Source organism: Leucopleurus acutus (assembly GCF_964270905.1).
Source record: "Leucopleurus acutus genome assembly, chromosome: 11".
Lineage (NCBI taxonomy): Eukaryota > Metazoa > Chordata > Mammalia > Artiodactyla > Delphinidae > Leucopleurus > Leucopleurus acutus.
In genome coordinates this window covers 94,662,925-94,686,331 of record NC_139152.1, presented here as the reverse complement: position 1 = coordinate 94,686,331, position 23,407 = coordinate 94,662,925, and the positions used below count along the sequence as shown (strand labels likewise).

The following is a 23,407-nucleotide window of genomic DNA, read 5'->3' as shown; positions in this document are numbered from 1 at the left end:
AGCCGCCGCTGCAAAGCCAACTTTGGAAAAAGTTTTTTTGGGGAGACTTTGGCTTTGAGGTGCCCAGCTCTGCGCTTTCCGACTTCGGGGGCCTTTCCAGAAAATGTTGCAAAAAACCTAAGCCGGCGGGCAGAGGAAAACGCCTTTAGCCGGCGAGCGAAGACGAACCATCGACTGCCGTGTTCTTTTTCCTCTTCGAGGTTGGAGTCCCCTGGGCGCCCCCACACGGCTAGACGCCTCGGCTGGTTCGCGACGCAGCCCCCCGGCCGTGGATGCTCGCTCGGGCTCGGGATCCGCCCAGGTAGCGGCCTCGGACCCTGGTCCGACGCCCAGGTCCTCCCCAACCCCCCAACGACGGAGCCCGGCCTGGGGGCGGCGGCGCCCGGGGGCCATGCGGGTGAGCCGCGGCGGCGGCTGCAGCGGCCTGAGCGCCTGATCGCCGCAGACCCGAGCAGAGCCCACCTCCCTCCCCAGCCCCCGCCCCCCACCCTGGCCGCGGGGGCGGCGCGCTCGGTCCACGCGTCCGGGGCCCCGCGGGGCCGGGCCCGGAGTCGGCATGAATCGCTGCTGGGCGCTCTTCCTGTCTCTCTGCTGCTACCTGCGTCTGGTCAGCGCCGAGGTGAGTTGCGACGGCGGCTGGGGCTGCTTCGCTTCATTCATTACCCCCGACCCCTACCCCCTGATCGCCCCCTCCTTTCACTGCAGTGAACTTTGGACCCATGCAGCCCCTGGGTCTGGCGCCGGGCGCTAGGTGACCTCCGAGGGCTGGGACGCGAGGTCCGGGAGGTGCCAGGCTCTAAGAGGAGGGGGCAGCGGTGCCTTTCTTTCCCAGGGGCGATCTCAGATCTCCGAGCTTTTAGACGTCAGGGGAAGGTGTGTGTGGTCCTGTCTCCCACCCCTCAGGAACCCGAGAATAAGCCCCCTTCTAGCCCAAGGGAGAGGGCTGGGGTGGTGCCGAGGCAGCAGGCAGCGCGTCCTCCCGAGCCCACTCCGGCTACAGCTTAGGTCCTGTCCCGGACCCGGCTTGCACGGGAGGTGCGAGCTCGCGCACCGGTGGTGGCAGCCACTCCACCCTAGCTCCAGCTCCCGGTCGGGCTGGGTGCCCTCGGGGCCCGTGCAGGTCTTGCCCGGCCCCAGAGTGCGGTGCAGGAGCAGCCTGTGTCTTGGGCGCAGTGGGTGCCGAGACAGGTTTTGGGCACTTGGGATTAGGGGAGGAGTGGGGGTCTTAGGGAATTCAGCCCCCGGGGCGGTGTGTGCCTGAGGTCGCGCCATACCTGCGCCCGCACCCTGCGAGAGAACGCACCTCTCTCCCCCGCTCGCAGGGTGCGGAGCGCGCCGCCTGTAAAAGCCCAGCAGAGCTGGGGTGTAAAAACGTCTGCGGGAGCTATCAGATTGTATTGAGTCCCCCGCACCCCTCCCAGCCTCACGTAGCAGTGAGTTGGCAAGTCTACCCGGAATCCAGGTGGGAAAGGGGGCGGGGCAGCGAGGAGGCGCGAGGTGCCGGGGAGAAGAGGGCAGCGGGGAGCGCGGCGTGTCTGGGTCCCGTCCCGCCTCTGCTCGGCCGCGGCCGGCAGCACTCACTTCGCCTGCTCCCGGGGAGGGCCGGCCCCTCTCGGCCTCCAACGAGGCTTAGGAAGGAGGAGGCGGCGGCGAAGGGGTTAAGGTGAAGAGCTCCGAGGCCGCGGCCGGGCCTTGGGCCGCCGCCAGCGCAGGTTGTTTTGACCACGGAGGAGCCGTCGCCGTCTCCTTTTGTTCTCGGGGCTCCTCGAGGGCCGCCGGCAGCCCGCCCTGGGGCCCCGCCCTTCCGCGGCCACCCCCTGCGGCCAGCACCCGGGAGGGAGGACGCGGGGCTCAGCCCGGCAGCCTACAGGCTCCTCCCGACGCCCCCTCCTCTCCGCTCCCGCAGCCCCCCGGGCCGCGTCCAGCTGTTGCGAAGGGGGCCGCCGGCCGGCCCCAGCTGCCGCTTTGCCTCGCCGCGGGGTCTGGGGGCTGGGCCCGGTGCCAGGGCGTCCTGGGAACGGCGGCGCCCCCGTCGCTGCTCTCCGCAGCCCACCCCGCCCGGCCCCCCGACTCGCTCACTCACCCCACGCATGCACACTCTTGGCCGGAGGCGATGCTGCGCTCCGGCGGGCGGGCGGGTGCGCAGAGCGACGGGCACGCACTACCGCGGCCGGGTCGCGCGCCCGCCGCCGCCACGCCCGTGCACACGCGGGGCACACGCGCGCGCACCGCATACACACGTACGCACGGCCCCCGAACACGCAGCCTGAGCACACGTGCGCGCACACCTACGCACGCACATAGGCATGCACGGCCCCTATACCCCCATGCACCAGGTGCCCACCCCCGCGCAACAGGTGAGCCCACCGTGGGCCTTGGAACCTAGTTATCTCTGCAGCGACCCCGTTTCCTTCCTGGGTACTATGAGGGAATGGAAACAGGGACCCTCCCGTCAGGTCCCGGCTCCACAGCACCCACTGGTTTTTGCCTGGTCAGGTCAGCTCGAAGCCCCTCAAGCATTATCCTTCTGTGACTGCTTTTGAAAACCATGCTCGTGTGGCCGATAATGGGGGGCGCTGTGATGTTCAGAGTGTTTCTCCCTTCAAATAAGCCCTTCTTTGAACCTCCAAGACTGGATGACCCTGAATGGCTGAGGGGGTTTCCCACCCCTGACTGTTCTATCCTCTTTGGGGATGCCAGCCCGTTCTGGAGAGGCTGGGTGGCAGCTGGAGAAGGCCTTCCCAGGCCTGCGCTTTCCATTTCCAGCTTCATCCAGCAACTCCTCCTCCTTTTCCAGAGCCCCAGGGGTATGAGTGTTTGGTGGGGAGGCTAGGGCACGGAAGCTGGTGCCTTTCTCCTCACGTGAGTCACAGCATCCTTGAACATGGCCTTCAGGAAGCCACAGTTGTGTAGTGCTTTGCAGTTTAGGAAGCAATTTCCTGCAGAGCCTGAGTAAGCCTCAGGAGTCTCTAAGGGAGGAGACCTAAAGGGAAAACCTACTGACATGGGAGCCAGTCCAGGAGGGCTTGCTGGTGGAGGTCGCCTTGGGATTGGCCGTGTCCTTGGCATGCTTGTACTGAGCCTCAGGTGGAGGCCTCAGCAGCTGGGAAGGAGGGACGGGGAGCTCTGAGGTGGGGCCTGGCTGAGGGTCGGCTGAGGCCCATAAGGTCCCATCTCCATCAGCTGAGCTGGCTTCCGGGAGGGTGACTCTCCTTGTCATGTGATGTCTCTGGCCTCTGCACCCTTCTGCCGAGAAGGAGTGAAGGGGCCCGCAGACCTTCAGTCACCCGGCTTCTTTCTGGTTTGCTAATGGCCTTAGGTAGTGGGAGACTGACTTGCTGCAGGTTCGGATCAAACAGAATTTGGAGGCTCTGGTGCAAGACCTAGGAACCGTGTGTGTGTAAGTGAGAGAGAGATTGATTCAGCAGGAGTGTAAAGCGGTGCTTGCCATCGGCCTCAAAAGTCCCTTTCAGAGTCTTCCCTCACCCCTCCCCCACTGAAATGCCCTTCTAGCACAACTATTTTCATTTTCTGATTTATTTAGTTGTTTATTATATGTTTTTTCTCACCAGAGTATAAACTCCCCTAGAGAGCTTTTGTCCTGGTCACCACTGTCTCCCCTGCTTAGAACGGTGCCTGGCCCATGGTGCATAATCTGTAAATATTTGTGGAAAGGACAGTGAATCCTTGCGGGGGCGGGGAGGGAAGGACCAGACACGTATCTAGGGCTTGCTAAGTGCTTTGTAAACGCGGCCTCATTCAGTCCTCCCGCAGGGCAGCCAACGGTAGCCATGCTGCCCTCCAGTAGAAGCATCTTCATTTGAGTGCCCCTGCATCGCTCCCTCCCCCCACCCCTTCTTGAGAGACAAGCACTTCTTTCTTTTCCATGGCTTGGTACTTGGACTGCCAAGATTAGACTGGATAGAGAGAAAGAAACAGAAGGAAAATTAGATTGCAAAGGTTCTGGGTATCTTGAGCTGGGCTTCAGTCTATACCACCTACAAAAAAAAAAAAAAAAAAACGAGAAGGTTGGATCAGCTCAGAGTTCCCCAAGAGCAGCAGAATTACCTGGCCTTTTGAAAATGCAGATTCCTGGGCCCCACTCAGTGCTGGGAGTTGGGACCAGGGGTGGCTGGGGTCAGCGATTGCGATGTGCTGCCAGGATTGTAATTGCTGCCCTGGCCTCTCTCTTCCTGGTCTAACAATTTTTCTGCTGGAGGGAGACGCGGGAGCCCGATGGGGGGCTGGGCTAACAGTAATAGCGGAGGGTCCCAGGAGCAATACGGCAAGGAAATACTAGGTGGGAAAGGCTGGTTCTAAATGGCTTCTGCGGTCTGCCCAGAGAAGGCTTCTTCAAAGGGCTTGGCTTTGGCATTGACTCTAAATCAGGCCTGAGACTCCCAGGCAGGCGGGCGCTCTGAGGCCTTCTCCCTCTGCCAGCCACGGACAACGCCCCTGCTTGCTTGGGCCAAGCCCGTGTTGTCTCCCTCAGCTGAACAGCAGGCAGGCTGGGGAGTGTATATCTGTGTGTACAGCTGGGGCCCAGGCGGAGGGTGGGGTCCAAGCCCCTTTAATCCTCCAGCCCGGCTGGGAACAGGTAATTCACCTGGCCTCAGCTAGCTTGTGCCCTTCCTACCTCGCGCAGCTGACGTTAGGGGTGAGGTGGGGAGGAGGCTGTTTGCCTTGGCTCCCACGGCTGGCTGTGCCCCAGCTGCCTTCTTGCCATGCCCTCGCCCTGCCAGGAACCCCAGGCCTGAGATCTGGGGCAGCTTCATCAGGGTGCCAGGCCTCCTTTCCTATCTCCGAGGGGGAGCTGCCCACCTTAAGGAGGCTTCTAGAACCTGTGCCCCGGAAACCCGGGCTCCAGGCTGCTCACCCTCCCACACCTCGAGTAACCTCTGACCCCCAGCAGGTGCCCATGTGAGCCTCTCCCAGGGCATTGCATCCTGGAGCTGACCACAGGCTGAATTTGCCCACCTCTCAGCCACCCCCAGCCCGGAAGGGACCCACCCACCAGCCCACAAGGCCCGAGGCAAATGCCAGTGTGGGGCTCAGGTGTCATTTCCTGTGGTCCGGCACGGGGGACAATGCAAAGCCACATGCTCTCCACCTACCCACCATCATCCTCAAAAACGTCCCACACTGCAGGCCCCGCGCATGCGTGCTGCTCGCTGCTGCCCTCAAGGAGCCACACTGAAGGGATGCATGGGGATCACAGCAGGGCTCGTTAACTACCCATCCTTTGCGGGCTGCTCTGCTAGGTGCGGTTCCGCCTCCCAATAATGCCGCTGGGGTATTATTAGCCCCATTTAAAAGATAAAGAAGCGGAGGTTGTGTTAGTTTCTGCTGTATAACAAAGTGAATCAGCCATATGTATACATATATCACCATATCCCCTCCCTCTTGCGTCTCCCTCCCACCCTCCCTATCCCACCCCTCTAGGTGGTCACAAAGCACGGAGCTGATCTCCCTGTGCTATTATACTCCAATCAAGATGTTAAAAAAAAAAGAAAGAAAGCAATTCCATTTATAATAGCATCAATAAGAATAATATACTTAGGAATAAAATTAACAAAAGGAGTATAAGATTTATACATTGAAAAGTACAAAGCATTGTTGAAAGAAATTTTAAAATATCTAAATAAAAAGAATGACATCCATGTTCATGGGTTAGGATAGTAAATACTGTTAGGATGGCATTAATCTTCAAATTGATCTACGCATTCCACTCAATTTCTATCAAAATCCCAACTGGTTTCTTTGCAGAAATTGGCAATTCAGAATTCATAGAGTTATGCAACCATCGCCCATTATTTAATTTTAATAATACTAATATGCACCCAAAGAGAAATATAAGAATTTTAATAACAGCCCTATTCATAATAGCCTCAAAATGGAGACAACCCAAAAATATATCGAGTAAAACATATAAATAAATTGGGGAATACTTATTTAATAGAATGTAAATGAATGAACCAGTACTAAATACAGCAACCTGGATAAGTCTCACAAATATAATGTTGAACAAAGAAGCCCATTACCAAAGAGAACATGGTTCAGAATCAGACAAACCTAACAGTAATAGAAACTGGGAACAGGAATAGAAACTGGCCACCCTTAAAAGGAGTTGTTGTGACTAAGAGGAGATGCAAGGAGAGCATCTCAGGTGCTGGGATGGCCTGTTTATTTCTCAAGGTATGTGTTTACTTTGTGAAAATTCATTAAGCTGTATACTTATGACCTCTGTACTTTAATGTGTGTATGTTACACTTCAATAAAAAGTTGGACTTAAAAAAAAAAAGAAGCTGCGGTTTTAGGTTGTTAAAAGCCTGACTCCAAGAACCCAGGTTTCCCTGCAGCCGAAGCCCTTGCTTTGTCTTCTACGGAGCTTTTCCATCTCCTCACTGTGGATGTTTGGGACCAGAGAATTCTTTATTGTGGAGGCTGTCCTGTGCACAGAAGGATGGTTAGCAGCCTCACTCGCCTCCACCTCCTAGATGCCAGTAGCATTCCTCTATTTATAACCACCAAAAATGCCTCCAGACATGACCAGTGTCCCCCGGGGGCCCACCGGCCCCTGATTGAGAACTGCTGTTCGTGACCCCTGCAGGGTGGGGAGCTGACAGAAACCGAGGTTAATGTCCAGGCAGCTCCACGGCACTGGGAGGGAGGGGCCCACTCTGCCACTTACGAGCCGTGTAGACCTGTAGCTGTTTACTGAATTTTTCTAAGCCTCAGCTTCCTCATCTGGAAGATGGGAATACAAAAAGTGCCAGGCCCTTGGGGTTGGTAGTTGGTACAGCATTTAACTCAGTGTCTGGCCTGTAGTTAGCACTTCACAGAAGTTAGCTGTGGTTTTAGTGTCAAATCCAGGGGCTCTCGGGGTGTTCTGGGCATCCAGTGGCCAAATTACTGAAAAGCACGTGCAGGAATGGCATCTGCTTAGAAGAAAGTGGACCCTTTAGGAGGCAGTGTGCTCGGGGGTGGTCCTCCTGGTGGAGGAGAGGGGGAATCATACAGGCGACACCTCCAGAGACAAGGGGAGGGTCCTTCATGCATGTTACCAGTATTTATCGAGCATCTACTGTGTGCTTCTCCCATCTCTCCCGTCTCTATCCTGGGCTCTTCCCCACTCAGCCTGGGAGGTTGTGGGTTTGTTTCCATGAGACGGCATCTCCTTTGCATCACAGGCTGGGTCCGGGGCATCTGCTAGGTAGGCCTGTCTGGGAGTCTGCCTACTCTGCCTGGCCGGCAGCAGCAGCGGCAGCCAGCTCTCCAGGGGCAAGGAGGTCTTGGCACGAGTGCTCTGTGCCATTTGGTCCTGGGCCTTTGGGCCCCTCTCCTGGGGGGTTAATTGAATCATCACTCCGCAAGCAGCCTGGGAGACCTGGCTGGGGACCCCACCCTGGGCTTTCCTCTGCTGCTTCTCCCGAGACCCCCAGGCAGAATTAGAATTGAATCAAATATTTTCAACCCCTTCTATTTGCAACTGAGAGCCAGGATCAGAGAGGGGCGGTGGCCAACCTGAGTTCACGGGGAGGTTAGTAGTGGTAGAGGTGAAATCTTGCTCTTTGGACTACCAGATCTGGGGCAGACAAACCCTCAGGGGCAGTGGCCTGCCTTGCGCTCCACTGGAGACCAGCCAGCCGCTTTCCGTTCCGTGGGTTGGGTCCTGTGTCCACATTTGGAGACCACCAAAGGCGTGGTCTCTCTGGGTTGGAGGAGGCAGGCCACGTGGAGGTGGGAGAGGAAAGTGAGGGGCAGCTGAGTTGACATCCCTCCCCATCTCACACACGCATCCCCTGGTTTCCCGGCTGCGCCGTCGTGGACCCCCAGCTCCCAGCCAAGCTTACTGCTAGACCCCCACCCTTCTCTCCCTCATACCTCCCGACCACCCTAGGCACCAGGCAGGCTTATAAGCTCCACGTGCGAATGAAGAAACTCAGCTCAGAGCTCTCAAGGAATTTGCTTTAAGAGCGGACATGGCCACACTCCACCCTGGCCTTCTGACTCCAGGGCTGACTCCAGCGGCCAGGCCCGCGTGTGGTGGGACCCCTGGAGGACGTGTTGACAAGTGCTAGAACCTGGTCAGTCACCAGGCTCCTAACAGACCTTTCGGGGAGCACCCGGGGACTGGCCACGAGGCAGGGCGAGGGCGGCGTGGGAAGCCTCTCAGCACTCCAGTCTTTGGAGTGTTCAGTGCACCAGCTCGAGCAGGGGCGCCTCCCTTCTTAATCCAGGGAGACTGAGGCACAGACTTGTGTAACCCAAGGTCAGGCAGTAGTAAGTCAGGTCTGCTGAAACCCTCCCCAGGGGCTCCTCCCACAAGGCGGAGCCCTCCTGTGTGTTTACGTGTGCACGTGCGTGTGTCTGCGTGGGTGTGAGTTCGGACACGCAGCAGATCTTGTGCATTTTCTTTGCCCCGAGGCACAAGAAAGAGGCCCTCGCCTCTTTTTCAAGAACTTTGGCATCAGCCCCTCAGGTCTCCCTGGACCGTGGCGGACGGGGCCGTGACATTCCTATGAGGGCTGCTCTCATGTTATTGTAGGACCTGTGATTTCCCTGGAGGAAGCCCGGTCTCCAAATGGGGCCTGTTAAAGTGCTTATTAAGTTTCAAGTGTTTTTGGCAACAGGCCAGAGGGGCTCTAAAAATAGGGTTTGGTTGGGCACGGGGCACTGGGGAGCTTTCAGGGTTCCCCACTGTATCTGAGGATTCCCTTCCCTCCTCTTTTGAGTGAGGGACTGAATAGATAACGCTAGTACATGTGGCCTCCTGAGACCATCCAGTTCTTCAAGCACCTGTTAAACACCTTGTGTACCCAGGAGGCTGGGGGTACAGGCTCTGCCCTCAGAAAGACCTGGATCTGAAAGCAGGTTCTGCTGATAATCGGCTGTAGGATTCCGACAAAGGATGTCGCCTATTTGAGCCTCTGTTTTTACCTCTGTCAAATGGGGATTATTCGATCTCCCATGACAAATGCTGGCTGCCTTTAGCTGTCAGGCGTGGAGGGGAAGCAGAGAGAAATCAGAATGTTGGAGCCTCCAGAACCTGTAGTGTGATGGGGGGACAGATACATACGATCAAATCTAACTTAAAGCAAGCTGAGGTTCTGTCTGGGGGGAGGGAAGCAGAACTGAGCTGCATCTTAGAGGCTTCCGCAGGTTCCGGTCCCGGGCCTTTGTGGTCCTGGCTGTCAGGCCCCCCGACCCCTGCCTGCCCCCGGCCTGGCTGTCCATTTGTCCGTGGCCAAGGGGCCCTATGGGAACTTGCCATAGGAGGGAGTGTGTGTGTTGGGGGGAAGAGGGCCACGGCGGGGAAGCCCTTGCTCCCAGCTCACTTGTCCCCCCCTGTGTCTGCCTGGCAGGGGGACCCCATTCCCGAGGAGCTCTACGAGATGCTGAGTGACCACTCCATTCGTTCCTTCGATGACCTCCAGCGTCTGCTGCACGGAGACTCCGGAGGTGAGTGGAGCCCTCGCCCCATGCTCTGGCCCTCCGCTGAGTCCTGGGGAGCCGGGCGGGCATCCCCGCTGCCAAGGGGGCAGGGCATCTGGCAAGGGCATCCCCGCTCCCTTGGCATCCAGAGACCCAGAGGCCTGTGGCAGCCCCGCAGGGCTTGGCCACACCTGTCCCAGGCAGGCCTGGGTAGGCGGACGGGTTGCTACCTGGGATGTGGGGTGTGGCGGGAGAAGCTCCCACATGTGGCTCTGGCGGGGTGCAGGTGGGGGGTGCCGAGAGGAGGGGCCCGGGAGAAGGTACCCAGGGCATCTGCCGCGTGTGCATCTGGGTGTGGACCCAGCCGGGGAGGGTGGTACCAGAGCGGCCCTCTCCCTGCCCCTCCGGCCGAGGGCCCAGTCTCCAAGGTCTCCGGGGGACACCTGGCCCACACTAGTGGGCAGCCCTGCCCTTGCCCAAGAGCGCGCTCAGCGCATGGGCACGTGCTTGGCGGCACACACGTGGCGGGGCTGGGTCGGGAATGTATTTATAAACGCTGCCTTCAGAGCAAATTCCATTCTATTCTAACCTCTGGCCTGTTCCCTGGAGCCCTGGTCGGCAGCCCCCCTGCACCCCCAGCTCCCCTTCCCTCTGGGGTTTTGTCTCTTTGTCACTTTGTAATCCTTGCCCAGACTGCTATCTACGGGGGACAGCATTTCCTGCCTTTGTTTCCTCTCCCCGTTGGGCCCCTGGCTCCCTCTCAAAAGCATTCCCGGGCCCTTTCAAACCCGCCTGTGCTGGGGGCTGGCGAGGCAGGCGGGAGGGGGCCCCAGCTGGGCCCACCTATTGTTCACCAGGCCCCCCGCCCCACGTCTCCCACACCTCCCACCCCATGCCCGACTGGCCAGCCCTGGTCAACACAATGGGGCAACTTCCAAATTTAGCCTCTCTGCTGTTTCTTCCCAAGGTCCTTGGCCCTCACCCTCGGGCAGCCCCTGTGTACCCCGGGTGGGAGTCGGGAGCTCCGAGATGAGGTTTTCAATAGCAGGCCTGTTTCAAGGCAACCGTGTGGCTATTTTTTCCTAATCAACTTAACCTTTCCACAAAGCACATCTTTTCCCCATCTCCTCCCCACCAGGGACATTCCAGAGATGGCAGAGAGAAAGGAAGGGAGTGAGAAGGACAGACAGACGTGCTGACGCAGGAACAGTAGGCTAGACGGAAAGGCACCAGTTATAGCACAGTCTCCTCCAAACAGGACCCACTGGGAGCCTGCACGGATGAGCTGGAGCTTTTTCCTGGGCAGGGCCAGTGGGCCGGTGGGCTGGGGAGACAGCAGGGGCGTGAGGTGCTGCATGGAGGGAGCAGGGCTTGTTCTCAACCCCTGTAGTTTATTTGCTGGCGCTGCAGCCGTCGAGAGATAGAAGGGGCTGCCCACAATTCGGTGAGGAGCTCCACGTCTCTGCAGCCCTCACTTCCCGCAGCTGCTCCGGCCGCCATCTCTAGAGAGAGGGATGCGTCCAAGGAGTGCCAATGATGCTGAGATGAGGGCCACCCAGGATAGAGAAGGGAGCTGTGGTTTGTGACTTTAGGAATAAATGGACAACTTAGGGCAGAAGTGGGGCAAAAGGTTAGGGGGAGAGGGACAAACACGGTGAAAGACTGGGGGCTGGAGAGAGACTAGGGCCAAAAAGGGGGCAGGGCAAGCGCTCCCCCAACACCCACCCCCTGCCCCACCAGGCCTGGTTATTCACCCCGTCTCTGCCTTCAGCCTCCACCCCCATCCCTCTCCTTCCCTCCCTCTTCCCCGCCCAACTGGGCCATTGTCCGGGGCTCCAGAGGGGCTGTGTCCAGGGCATGCCGGTCCCCCCTGGGGATTCTGGGAATTTCTCCATTCAGCACTTCCTATGGGAACGCTGGGTGGAGGGGCACTGGAAACTGGCCTTCAGAGCTCTGGGTCCTCACCCTGCCCTGGAGGCCAAGGAGGGTTCTCTTACAGTAGCAAAGGGGGTGGGTTATTTTTAACTCCATTGACATGGGCTCTGTCCAAATATGTGGTTGAAGGGCCCGGAGTGGGGCTGACGATCCCTTGGCGATGCAGTCAGGGCCCCACCACCCTCTGGGCCCCATGGCCACCCTGGGGCTTGTCTGGAGGGGCCCGTCCTCAGAGCTAGGACCCTCAGGTTTACAGGGAGCCAGAAGGGGAGACTGTTTTCTGGAGTGGTGTGCCAGCGCAGGGACGGGGAGGGAAGCAGTCCTCCCGCCTGCCCTGGAACCCACAGCCGAGCCCCCAGAGCCGCGGTCGAGCCAGCCAACAGTTTGCAGCGTGTGTCTGACCTCCTCTTACAGATGAAGACGGGGCTGAACTGGACCTGAATTTGACCCGGTCCCATCCTGGAGGCGAGCTGGATAGCTTATCCCGCGGGAGAAGGAGCCTGGGTAAGACTGAGGGTGAGAACGGTGGCCTCTCAAAGGTGGGAGCCAGGGAAGAATTGGGGATGCAGCCAGCCCGAGGCCAGAGGGCCTGCTCCTTCGTGCTGACACTTAGGACTGAGTGGAACTGAAGGAGCACAACCATCCTTAAATACCCTCTACCGAGCAGCTAAGTCATCATCCTCCCCCCACCGACTCACACTGTTTTCTAAATATAGTTCGTTAAAACCTCATTGGTTCATTAGTTCAACCTTGGAGGTAGAGATTATTAACCCCATTTTATAGAGTTGAAAACTGGGGCCCAGAGAGGGTAGAAAAGCAGATGGGGTCACACAGCTAGCAAGTGGTGGGGCTGGGATCCTCAGCGGCTCTTCTTGCTTGAACCCAGTGCCGCTGGCAGGCTGCACGTCTCCTCTGCAGTGAAGTGCTGTGCCTGTGACGGCAGGCGTGAAGCAGAGGAGGGTGCAGGTCACTGGGTCCCACCGAAGCTTTCTTAGGGAGGCGGGTACCCGCTCCAAGCCCCCCTTCCTCTCTGCCCACCTGCAGCCCCCAAAATTCTGTAGGCCGTGGCTGGGGGGCCCGCCACATAAGAGTCAGGCGGCCTGAGTTTCACTCTTTGTGAATTTGGGCAGCTAATTCAGCTCTCCGAGCCTCAGTTCCTCTACAGGTGAATAATGACAGATGACAGTCGCCCCAGCATTGACTGTAAGCCTGCTGTAGGCCAAGTTTCACTTACTCCTTTGATCGGCAAGTACAGTATAGGAACTGTTATTTTCCCATTTCATAGGTGAGGAGACTGAGGCTTGAAAGAAGCAAAAACGTAAGAATAGATTACAGTGTAAACAGCAATGTGAGAGTGGCTGCAAGATAATACACAAGTAAGGGCCACATGCCAGGCAAACTCATAAACGTGTGAAATCATCGAATAAAATGGTTGAGGGCTGGCGGGAGGAAACTGACGTGTACCCCACGCCAGCGCTCTCGGAACGATCTCACTTGATCCTTACAGTGGTTTTGGGGTGTAGATCTCATCATCCCCATTTTTATTTATTTCTTTGGCTGCATTGGGTCTTCGTTGCGGTGCGCAGGCTTCTCATTGCTGTGGCTTCTCTTGAGGCAGAGCACGGGCTCTAGGTGCTCGGGCTTCAGTAGTTGTGGCTCACGGGCTCAGTAGTTGTGGCTCCCGGGCTGTAGAGCGCAGGCTCAGTAGTTGTGGCGCACGGGCTAGTTGCTCCGTGGCATGTGGGCTCTTCCCGGACCAGGGCTCGAACCCGTGTCCCCTGCATTGGCAGGCGGATTCTTAACCACTGCGCCACCAGGGACGTCCCTGATCATTCCCATTTTGCACATGGGGAAACTGAGGCCTCAAGCCTGTCAGCAGCCTGCCCAAGTCCTGTGGCTGGTAACCCTCCACACTGGGGTTGAAGGAGATGGGACAGGCCAGCGTTTCTGAGGACGAGCAGTCCCAGAGGGGCTCCGCGCTGAGCTTTCCTGTTCATGGGGCTTCTGGACAGGCCCACCACCCTGATGGAGGTCCCCGTTCCCTCCAGGTTCCCCGACAGTCGCTGAGCCGGCCGTGATCGCCGAGTGCAAGACACGCACCGAGGTGTTCGAGATCTCGCGGCGCCTCATAGACCGCACCAACGCCAACTTCCTGGTGTGGCCGCCCTGCGTGGAGGTGCAGCGCTGCTCCGGCTGCTGCAACAACCGCAATGTGCAGTGCCGCCCCACGCAGGTGCAGCTGCGGCCCGTTCAGGTACCCAGGCCTCAGCCAGCCCGAGGGTAGGGGGCGCGGGACTCGCTGACCAGGCTTCGGGGGGCATCCAAAGGCCTTCCTGGCGGGCTCCGGGGCTCTGTCCGGAGAGGGCCGATATCGAGAAGCTCCCTCCCGACAGGTGTGCAAAGGCCGCCCATGGGTCCGCTGAGGCCATCCAGGCTGCGGTGACCATGAGCCACAGACAGGCCCCCGGGGTGGGGCCATATGGAAGGGATGCTGCCTCCTCCTTTACAGGGATCAAATCCCCAGACATCCCTGGAACAGACAGGTCCACAAACACATCGGACACTCAGAACGTTCTGGACGGCTGTTCAACTTCCCTCAAAGATCTCCCCTATTCAGGGCTCTCAGTTTTCTTCAATCCAAACAGAAGGAGGCTCAGCTAGGCGCCCCAGCACCTTTAACACCTGCCCATCTCCCTTTGACAGGTCGTGTCTTTAGCAAGGAGGGCAGAGAGACACCCCCCCCCCCCAGGCAACAGACCCTGCAAGAGCTGGGGCAGCCCCTAGCAGAGAGTCAGAATGCTGAATCCTGTCCCCTTTCTGGAAAGATTGGGTGTACACTCTGACTCAAGGGAAATTTTAGAGTAGAGGACGTCCTGGGGAGCTCCTGGTCTCACACGGGGCAGGGCAGGGCAGAGAAGTCTCAGCTGTCTTCTGATTTACGTGGAAAGGTTTCTGCACCCCTGGGGGCAGCCTGGCCCCCACACCCGCTCAGGCTGGGCCGAGCTGCTGCTGGGCGGTGGGCACGCCTCTCCAGGGCTCAGGACCGGGTTGGTGCTTCCCACCTACTCTTGCCAAGTGCCCTGCCTACCTCATCACACTGCCCTCCCCTATGGTCAGCCGTGGCCTTGCCTCGTGCCCGCCTTCCATCCCAGGCCTGGGCCTTGGGCCCAAGATTACCAATGTCACTTTCTACCCCGGTGCCCACTGTCATGGTATCTCCTGTCTCCAACACTGCCAGCTCTGTGGATGGACACCTGACAGCTGACCTCCCCCTTCCCGCCTCCCTCCTGGATAAAGCCTCCCCCCACTTCCTTCCAGACAACCATCTCCCCGCCTCTGCTGCAGCCCCTGACCTTGGCTGGCGCTCAGGGAATGAGGACACCACAGGCCCCACGCTTAACCGGGAAATGCCTTTCTCCCTCTCTGGGGGATCTGAGGGGGGCTGCCGGAGACCAGGTCAGGGGGGCTTGTTTTGATGGAAAAGCTACGAGAAGAGCAGAGGGCAAGGTCCTGCCATTGTTTGGGCCAAAGCGTCTACCCTGCTGCAATCCAGGCTTTCGAGGAAAGATCACCGCAGAGGATGCTGGGTGGCAGAGCGGGCAGGCAGCTCTCTCGGGCCCTGCCTGTGTGGTCTTACGGAGGCACTTTGGTGGTTCTGTCTTCCAGGTAAGAAAGATTGAGATTGTACGGAAGAAGCCAACCTTTAAGAAGGCCACGGTGACCTTGGAGGACCACCTGGCGTGCAAGTGTGAGACGGTGGTGGCGCGAACCGTGACCCGAAGTCCCGGGAGTTCCCAGGAGCAGCGAGGTAACCGCCTGTCCAGGGTCTGCCTCTAGGTGCTCAGCCCCCTTCTTCTATGGCAGGTGCCGGGGGCATGCTGGGGGAACTGGATCTGGCCTGCCCCTGGTTAAGTTCACCTGAAGCCTTCCACGTCACTGACGACAATCCCGGCTCCTCCCCTGCCTGGGAGGCCTTATGTGAGGATGCAGCCCCCTGTTGGCCCTCTGGCCTTGTCTCCAACCAGTCCCCCTCACTTATGCCACCCCAGCCAGGTTGGCCTGTTTGAGGGGCCAAATAAGTCTCTGCCTCAGGGCCTTTCTTTGTACACGTCACTCTGGCTGAAATTCACTCCTCCTGGCTCTTCACAAGCCTAGGTCCTGCTCTTCACTTGGGTCTCAGGTCAGAAGTCACCTCCTCCGAGAGGTCTGCCGGCCGCCCCATCCAGAGCAGCCCCCATCCCAGTCTTGCTACCGTAGCCCCCTACTTTGTTTTGTGAGTGCATGAAATGGTGGGAGGAACCATGGCCTGAATGAGAGAACGCCCTAAGGCATATATCGTAACCAGATATTTGACGACTTGTCCTGGGGAGGAGAAATCAAATTAATTCCTTGTAGCCTTGATGAGGGAATTAGGACCAGTGGGGGGGGGGGGGGAATCACCAGAGAGAGATTTTAACTACATATGTGCAAAAGCTGGTGATCAGTCAGGAGTCCAAGATGGAATTGTCTGCCTTGTGAGGTGGTGAGTTCTGTGTTCCGGGAGGTATGCAAGTAAAGCCTGGGCAACAATGTAGCAGGGATGTGACAGATAGGGTTCAAACGCATGGATAAGTTGGAACTGGAATTCTGTTCCTGTTCTTAAATTTCACGAATTCACAATTTCAGGGGCAAGTTTGACTTAAAGAGTTGAAAGGGACTAAAAAAATGGTCCAACTGCCTCCTCTACATTTTATGGAGGAGGTGCCTGAGGCCCAGATAAGCTGAGGTCTTGCCCAAGGACACACAGCCAGTTCCAGGTAGGGGCATAGCTAGAATTCAGGTAGGGGCATAGCCAGGTAGGGGCATAGCTAGAATTCAGGTATCCTGGAGTTCTGTTCTTGGCTCTTCCCTCACCCTGACAGCTGTCACTGGCTCTTAACTTGCCTCATCTTTTTTTTTTTTTTTTAAGGATTTAAAAATTTTAGAGCTAGAGATGATCTTACAAGTCAGTCCTTCAGTGTTACTAATGGGGCTGCTGGAGCACAGAGAGGTTAAGGGACTTCATGAAGGTAGCACAGCGGCAAAGTTGAGCCTGGAACCCAGGTCTTGGAACATCTAGTTTTGGGTTCTTTTTTTTTTTTTTCGGGACGCGGGCCTCTCACTGTTGTGGCCTCTCCCGTTGCGGAGCACGGGCTCCGGACGCGCAGGCTCAACGGCCATGGCTCACGGGCCCAGCCGCTCCGCGGCATGTGGGATCTTCCCCGGCCGGGACACGAACTCGTGTCCCCTGCATCAGCAGGTGGACTCTCAACCACTGCGCCACCAGGGAAGCCCTAGTTTTGGGTTCTTTTGACTGTATCTTGCTGCCTTTTCTCCCTCGAGGAGCAAAGTAAGGATCAAATGAGACTCATTAAGTTAATAGGATTAGATGAGCATAAAAAAATCATGCAAGTGACTGTTTGGATTTTCAATAACTTTCTTTGGTTAGGGGACAGGACAATCTCACTGTCATTTCTTACTAACAAGCCTCCTGAAGACAGGGCCATCTCAGCCTCTTCCTCCTGTTCTAAGAGCTGAGCTGAGTCATGGATGACCTAGGAAGGCTGAGAATTTGACAGCTTCAAACTGACATGTTGTAAATTATTTGTAGAGTTAATATGGAGAATGACTGCTGTTCAGGAAAAATTATATTCTTCTTTATGTTTAGAATGGGGTTCTTTTCACTGCCTTTGTTTCATGTGATTTTCTGAACCAGTTTCTTAGGAGGCATGTTCAACCACTTGACATGTAGGTCTTGTCATTTTAGTTTCAGCATTTTGGCCCTGGGTGACAGTTCCTGTGGCAGCTGGGGGTGTGGCATGTGTGATAGTCAGTGTCAGACCTCCTGGGCTCAAATCTCTGCCCTGTCACTTATGAACTGAGTGAGGACCTTGAGCTTTTGCTCAGGCTTTTCCCAGCCCAGAGTCCTGCTGGTGGCCCTGTCTCTGGCCCTTCAATGGCCCTCTTGGGCAGCCTCCCTCAAATGAGGACCTGAGACCCCACTGAGTTCCTAAATTTCCTACTTGCAGCAGTGGGGTAACTGCCTCATGGGGGCCTGTGTCTGTGAGGTGGGAAGTCAGGTGTTGGCCCCAAAGTAGCTGGGTGGGCTGGGGAGAACTCTGGAGGCTCCCAGGAAGAGCCAGGCCTTGAGCCTGGCAGAGAAAACTTTCATTGCTAGGGTGTCTACCTAGGAGCCCAGGAGGAAGAGACACATAAGTGCTCATCTTAACCGAGACTGGCAGGCACTGTGATTTGCAGCCCCGTGGTTGAAAGCGTGGATTCCAGAGGCAGATCCCTGCATTCAAATCCCAGACTTTCTGTCTCAGTTTCCTCATCTGTTAACTGTACAAACCTAGACCTGCTGTGAGGATAGATAAGCTTAGAACGTTGACAGGTGCATGCTAGCTAAGGGTTTCTGGCGATTTCCATGTATTATCTCCTAAACCTAGGGGGCCAGGGCTGCTGTTCTCAGTTTTAAAGATGTGGGAATTGAGGCACAGAGAGTGTATGTGACTTTCCCCAAAGCATACAGCTAACACTTGGGAGAGCCCAGTTTGGACCCAGGTGGTCTGGCCCACCCAACTGTACTGCCTCTCGGAGTGGCTAGGGCCAGGCAGGTGACAGGTACAACGGAGGGAAAGGCCCAGGTCAGTGGGGGAGGGGTGTGGTTATGCCCGAAGCCTAGTGGCTCCCGCATCCCATGACCGGAAGAGGCTGAGGTTGGTGGGAGGAAACCTCAGTAGGGGGTCAAAGGAAGGAAAAAAAGAAACAAGTGAATAAGAGCAGCTGCTGTTTACTGATCACTTCTCTAAACTTAGTGGCTTAAGACAATAGTCATTTTCTATGCTCTCTCCGTCTGTGGGTTGGCTGTGTTCAGCTGGGTGGTCCTGGTGGCATCTCTTGCAGTTGCAGTCAGTTATCTGGAGGCTGCACTAGGAGAGCTGGGCCTCTATCCCTCTCCCTGTAGTCCAGGGCCTCTCCTCCCCATGTGGCTCCCACATATGGCAACCCCAGCAGGCGAACCAGACTTCTTATGTGACAGCACAGGGTTCCCCAAAGTGCAAAGGTGGGAGATGCCAGGCCTTCTTAAGGCTCATGCCTGGAACTGACCAGCACCCATCTGCCTCATTAAATTGGTTAACAGATCCAAGTCCAGTCCAGGTACAAGGGGCGTGGAAATCAGGGGCATATCAGTGGGGTAATGACAAAGAGCTTGAGGCCAGAGTTCATCTGCTCCCCTCTGTGTTTGCCAGCATATTGTCAGTTATTCCTTCCACTAGTCCTATGAGGTGGGCAGTTTGTTATCCCCATTTCACAGATGGGGAAGCAGAGGCACAGAATGGTTCAGTAATTGTCCCTAAGGTACAGCTGGTGAGTGGTGGAGCTGGGACTTGAACCCAGGAGGTCTGGCTGGCTTCAAATCTAGACTCCCCTCCCACCCCTTCTCTCAGCCCAGAGGATATGGGGAGGTCTGTGGCAGGCCTTAGTCAAGGGGATAGACACCCCCAAATCCCCGCCATTGTTCATCCACCTGCTAACCAGACCTTTCTTTCTCTCAAGCAGCCAGGACGCCCCAAACTCGGGTGACCATTCGGACGGTGCGAGTCCGCCGGCCCCCCAAGGGGAAGCACCGGAAGTTCAAGCACATGCACGGCAAGAAGGCGCTGAAGGAGACCCTCGGAGCCTAGGGGCATCTGCAGGAGAGTGCGGGCAGGTGAGGGCCCGGCGGGGAAACTGAGGCCCAGCACCCTGTGTTCCTTCTCCCTGGCCTGTGGCTTTGGCTGAGGAAGGGGTGGGGGGCAGAGGCATTTTCCCGTACAAAATCCAGGCTCTAAGCCTTGATCTCCTCTTCCAGTTATCAGTGGAGTTTTTCCACGGCACAGGTTGGGTGAGGGGCTTTAGGGACCCCTGCCCAGCTGTGTCTCAGGAGGCCCTAAGAGGATGGGAGGTCTAAACCTCAAATCCTCCAGCCCTGAGCCCTGCTGGAAATCAGGGGCAGCTGGTTGACCCCAGCTCCCTGCCCCCGGTTGCCTGTAAGAGTGGGATGGAGCCCTAGGCTGTTTCTGATCCCCGTGTTCCTCTGCTTGGCCTACAGGGTTATTTAATATGGTATTTGCTGTATTGCCCCCATGGGGTCCTTGGAGTGATAATATTGTTCCCCTCGTCCGTCTGTCTCGATGCCTGATTCGGACGGCCAATGGTGCTTCCCCCACCCCTCCACGTGTCCGTCCACACTTCCACCAGTGGGTCTCCCCTCAGTGGCCTCCAGCATCTTGCCCAGAAGCTCAAGAAGGAGATGAAGGACCTGGACTCCATCGCTGTCTTCCTCTCCTGACCTGGAGAAAATGGGATGAAAGTGCAAGAGAGACTGATGGGGTCGCTGTTGGGGGAAAGGAGCTTCCTTCTCCAGCGCTGTGGACTGGCCTGAAACCCTGCACGTGGGCCTGAGGACCTCTCAGCATGGCCTGCCTGGTCCCTGGACCCGCAGCCAGCTCTGATGGGAGCACCCCCAAGCAGGCCAGGGTACTCGTACTCCTGTGGCTGAGACCATGTTGGGGAGCATAGACTGGAGAAAACCCCCTCCTGCAATGCCCAGGCCCGGTCATCTCCCCTTGGTTACCTCTGCTCACAGTGGCTTCTTTTCATTTTATACGTTTGAATTCTTTGAAGATGCGGACTCTTCCAGGCAGGGGTGGCCAGAGCACCAGGCAGCCGAGTGCCCTCTCAGACGGGTTAGAGATGAAGTTTGCTCCGGAGGTGGATGGAGATGGTGACCTGGGCATGCAGTGCCTCCTTCCACTCCCCCTGTTCACTTTTTCCTCTGTTTCATCTCTCTACCTCCACCCTGTGTCTCCTCCTGTCCTGACCCTTCAGTCTGCTCCACCAAGGGGCTCTTGGACCCCTTATTGAGGCTGCAGATAACCCCAGTCACTGCTCTGTAGGACAGAAGACCAGGGCCCAGGGCGGCAGGGGGCCTGCCTGTCATATCCCAGCCCAGCCAAGACTGCCATGTAAGGTTGTACAGGGTGTGCACTGCACAAGGGCACTGCATGCAGGGAGCACAGGTCACACACAACCGTAGACATGGCCAATTTGTATATTTATTATGACAATTTTTTGGCAGATGGAGGTAAAGTGTCTTGAGGAAAGGGATCCTTTTCCTAATTGACACAAAGGCTCTGTGTGGACTGGCTGTGCCTCTGACCCAGCCCGCAACTTGGAGCGGTCAGACAGGACTGAGCCCTTGGTGGGGGACAGGGGAGCAACACTTGTCCCTGTGGCCTCCATTTCCCCAAGTCCTCAGCTCAAGCAGTCTCCCCTTTAGGCGGGTGTGAAAAACCCAAGAGAAAGTCTCCAAGGGTAGGGGGTAGCCCTTGCTCCGCCCCTGCACACGCCCCTCTTCTTAGATCTTTTTGAGTTCCATCTCTGGTGGCTCCTCCCAGGAAACCAGCTATTGGGCTGGGAGTGGGGGAGAAAAGGGAAAAGATCCCCAGGGCCCCCTAGGGGTGGGGTCTGAGCTCCCACCTCCCTTTCCACCTTCTACTGCACTTTCCCCCCTCCCCCCATCTCCCAAATCTGCTTCCTTCAGTTTGTAAAGTCGGTGATTATATTTTTGGGGGCTTTCCTTTTATTTTTTAAATGTAAAATTTATTTATATTCCGTATTTAAAGTTGTAAAAAAAAATAACCACAAAACAAAACCAAATGAATCCGCTGGAGCTCTGTCTGTTGGCACTGCATGTGACAATTACCCTTTGCGCATTGGCAGGATTCGCCGACAGCTTACAACGGGTTCCTCTCGCTCTGGGAGACTCAGGCGCAAACTCATGCGCGCCTGCGCGCGCGCACACACGTTCACACATGCATGCGCACACGCCGGCCCGCGGCTCTGAGAGAGGCTCTGTCTGGGACACGGTGAGAGCCAGACAGCGCACTCTGTATGGCTTGGTCCCGCTTGCAGCTCCTGATACCTGGACCCCACGTCCCTGTGCTTGTCACTGGCAGTGACAAGAGATGGGTTTCTCCAGCCTGAGGGTCTCCACAAGGGAAATGGATCCTCAGCATCGTGGGGTGGGACTGGCTGTGGGGAGGGGTTACCTAGCGTGGGGAAGGCTGGAGGAGGTCCTGGAGGGGCCGTGGGGTTTAGAAGGAACACAGCTGAAAGTTGGGGCTGGTGTCTGATCTTGGCTCAGTCCTTAGCCAGCTGTGTGGCCTTGGGCAAGTCATAGCCCCTCTCTGGTCAGAATACCATCTGAAACAGAAGAAGATGGCCAGGAGACCTGTGGCCTCCAAGGTCCAGCTGTGTGGTTCTGTGCTTCCCCTCATTCACGAAGACTTGGGTCTGATTCCATGAAAAAGATGCCAGATGTATTCTGGGTCTTACCTGCTGGCAGACTAGCGCTGACGGGGAAACCTAGGAGGTGGAGAATCTGACTCATCATACGGACAATCTAAAACTAAAACCATTTTGCCCCTGGAAGTAGTGAGCTCCCTGTCACTGGAAGTATGTAAGTGGCAGCTGGGTGACAAGTTGGCTGAGGTTAAACTGAATAACATTTGGGCTCCCCGTGATTGATTGATTGGTTGATTGATAGATTGACTGACTCATTCATTCATTCACTCGCCTTGATCCCCTACCATGTGTCTGTCTCTACCAGGGGCTTTTATAGCAATTTGGTGTAAATTCATCCTGGGATTCATAGCCCTATGCTTGAGGTGGTGGTGGTGGTGGGCAGTGCCGATCAGAGGGATTTACCTGAAAACTCCTACCCCCTCCTGCCCGACCTGTCTCTAGGACCCTCCCCATTCCCCAAACCCCCAGGGTTCTGGGTTCCAGGGCACTAGAGAAGGCTCAGGCTGGGGGGAGGAGGGGATGGGATTTAGAGGGTAGCTGGGGAACCAGTGCATGTGGCATCTTGACATCTGCAAACAGCTGTGCTGTTCCATGGATGGCTGCAGGAACTTCCTGGGTGAAACAGGCAGAGGTACCTGCATCTTTCCCTTTCCCAGACACCATCCCAGGCAGGTGCCAAACCAGGCAGCAGCAGTGTCCAGCCTGTAGGCCTCCGGGGTCCTGGTGGGCCCTCTCTGGGTTTTAGAACCACCAAGCTAAAATGGCATTCTTCCAGAATCCCTTCTGCTGGGAACAAGGCATTCCCTTCTTCATCCCTTTTTCTGCCCTGTTGGCTGTAATACAGGCATGATGTCTGGCACTTAAGCAGCCATTTTGAGCATTGAGGTGAAGGCCAAATGCTGAGATTGGTGGAGCACAGTGGAAAGGGCCGGGGGTCCCTGACACCTGACTGCCTAGCTCGGGAGTTTTTACATAAGAAAGGAGGAAATGTCTGTATTTGAGCTACTCTTATTTGGGGTTTTCTGTCCTTTGTAACCAAACCCAATCCTAATAGAGAGACCCATTCACTCTGGGGAAGAGAGGATGTGGCCCCCACGCTGGTCCATTTGTCTTCCACAGTCCTTGGGTGCTCAGCATCATATTATGAACTCTCCTTTATTCAAGGCCCACTCAGATGCCAGATCTCATTCCCCCCTGCCCTCCGCCCGGCCCAGGAGCCTTCTCTGTCCCAGCCGGCAATCCTCCTCTCTCAACTAGAGCAGAACTGTCGGCTCCCTCCATAAAATAACAAAATGATGGCCTCTTTCACTTATAAAGTAAAGTATCTATAACCTCTTAATACTCTCAGGATTGTTTTCAGGAATGGAGGAGAAAAGGAAGGGCAAAGGGATGGCCAACAGGCTTAGAGAGAGGAAGTGACCTGCCGAGGACCACATAGCTCCTGAGTGGCTGGATCCCAACCCCATCCTCCTCTGCTGACACCACGTCTGGTGTGTTACCACTGTTTTGTAGCTTCAGACCAGGAACCCCAGAATCCTAACGCCTGTACGTAACCTGGGGCATAGTCCTGATTCAGGCATGTAGTTACCGTGTGATCCTAGGAAAGTCACTGCTCCTTCCAGATCTCAGCCTTTCCTTCAGGCCTTCGTGCAAGTGTCAACCCACC

The 23,407-nt window shown here is 56.7% G+C and overlaps 1 protein-coding gene across 1 annotated transcript; it reads left to right on the top strand.

Annotated features, from left to right (window-relative positions):
* The first annotated feature begins 242 nt into the window (after window positions 1-242).
* PDGFB (platelet derived growth factor subunit B) lies at window positions 243-19,887 on the top strand. Its single transcript, XM_082849283.1, has 7 exons — window positions 243-619; window positions 9,366-9,462; window positions 11,785-11,874; window positions 13,419-13,624; window positions 15,037-15,178; window positions 18,952-19,102; window positions 19,484-19,887. The coding sequence occupies exons 1-6, from the start codon at window positions 557-559 to the stop codon at window positions 19,074-19,076; spliced, it is 723 nt and encodes a 240-aa protein (XP_082705409.1). The 5' UTR covers window positions 243-556; the 3' UTR covers window positions 19,077-19,102; window positions 19,484-19,887.
* The last annotated feature ends 3,520 nt before the right edge of the window (window positions 19,888-23,407 follow it).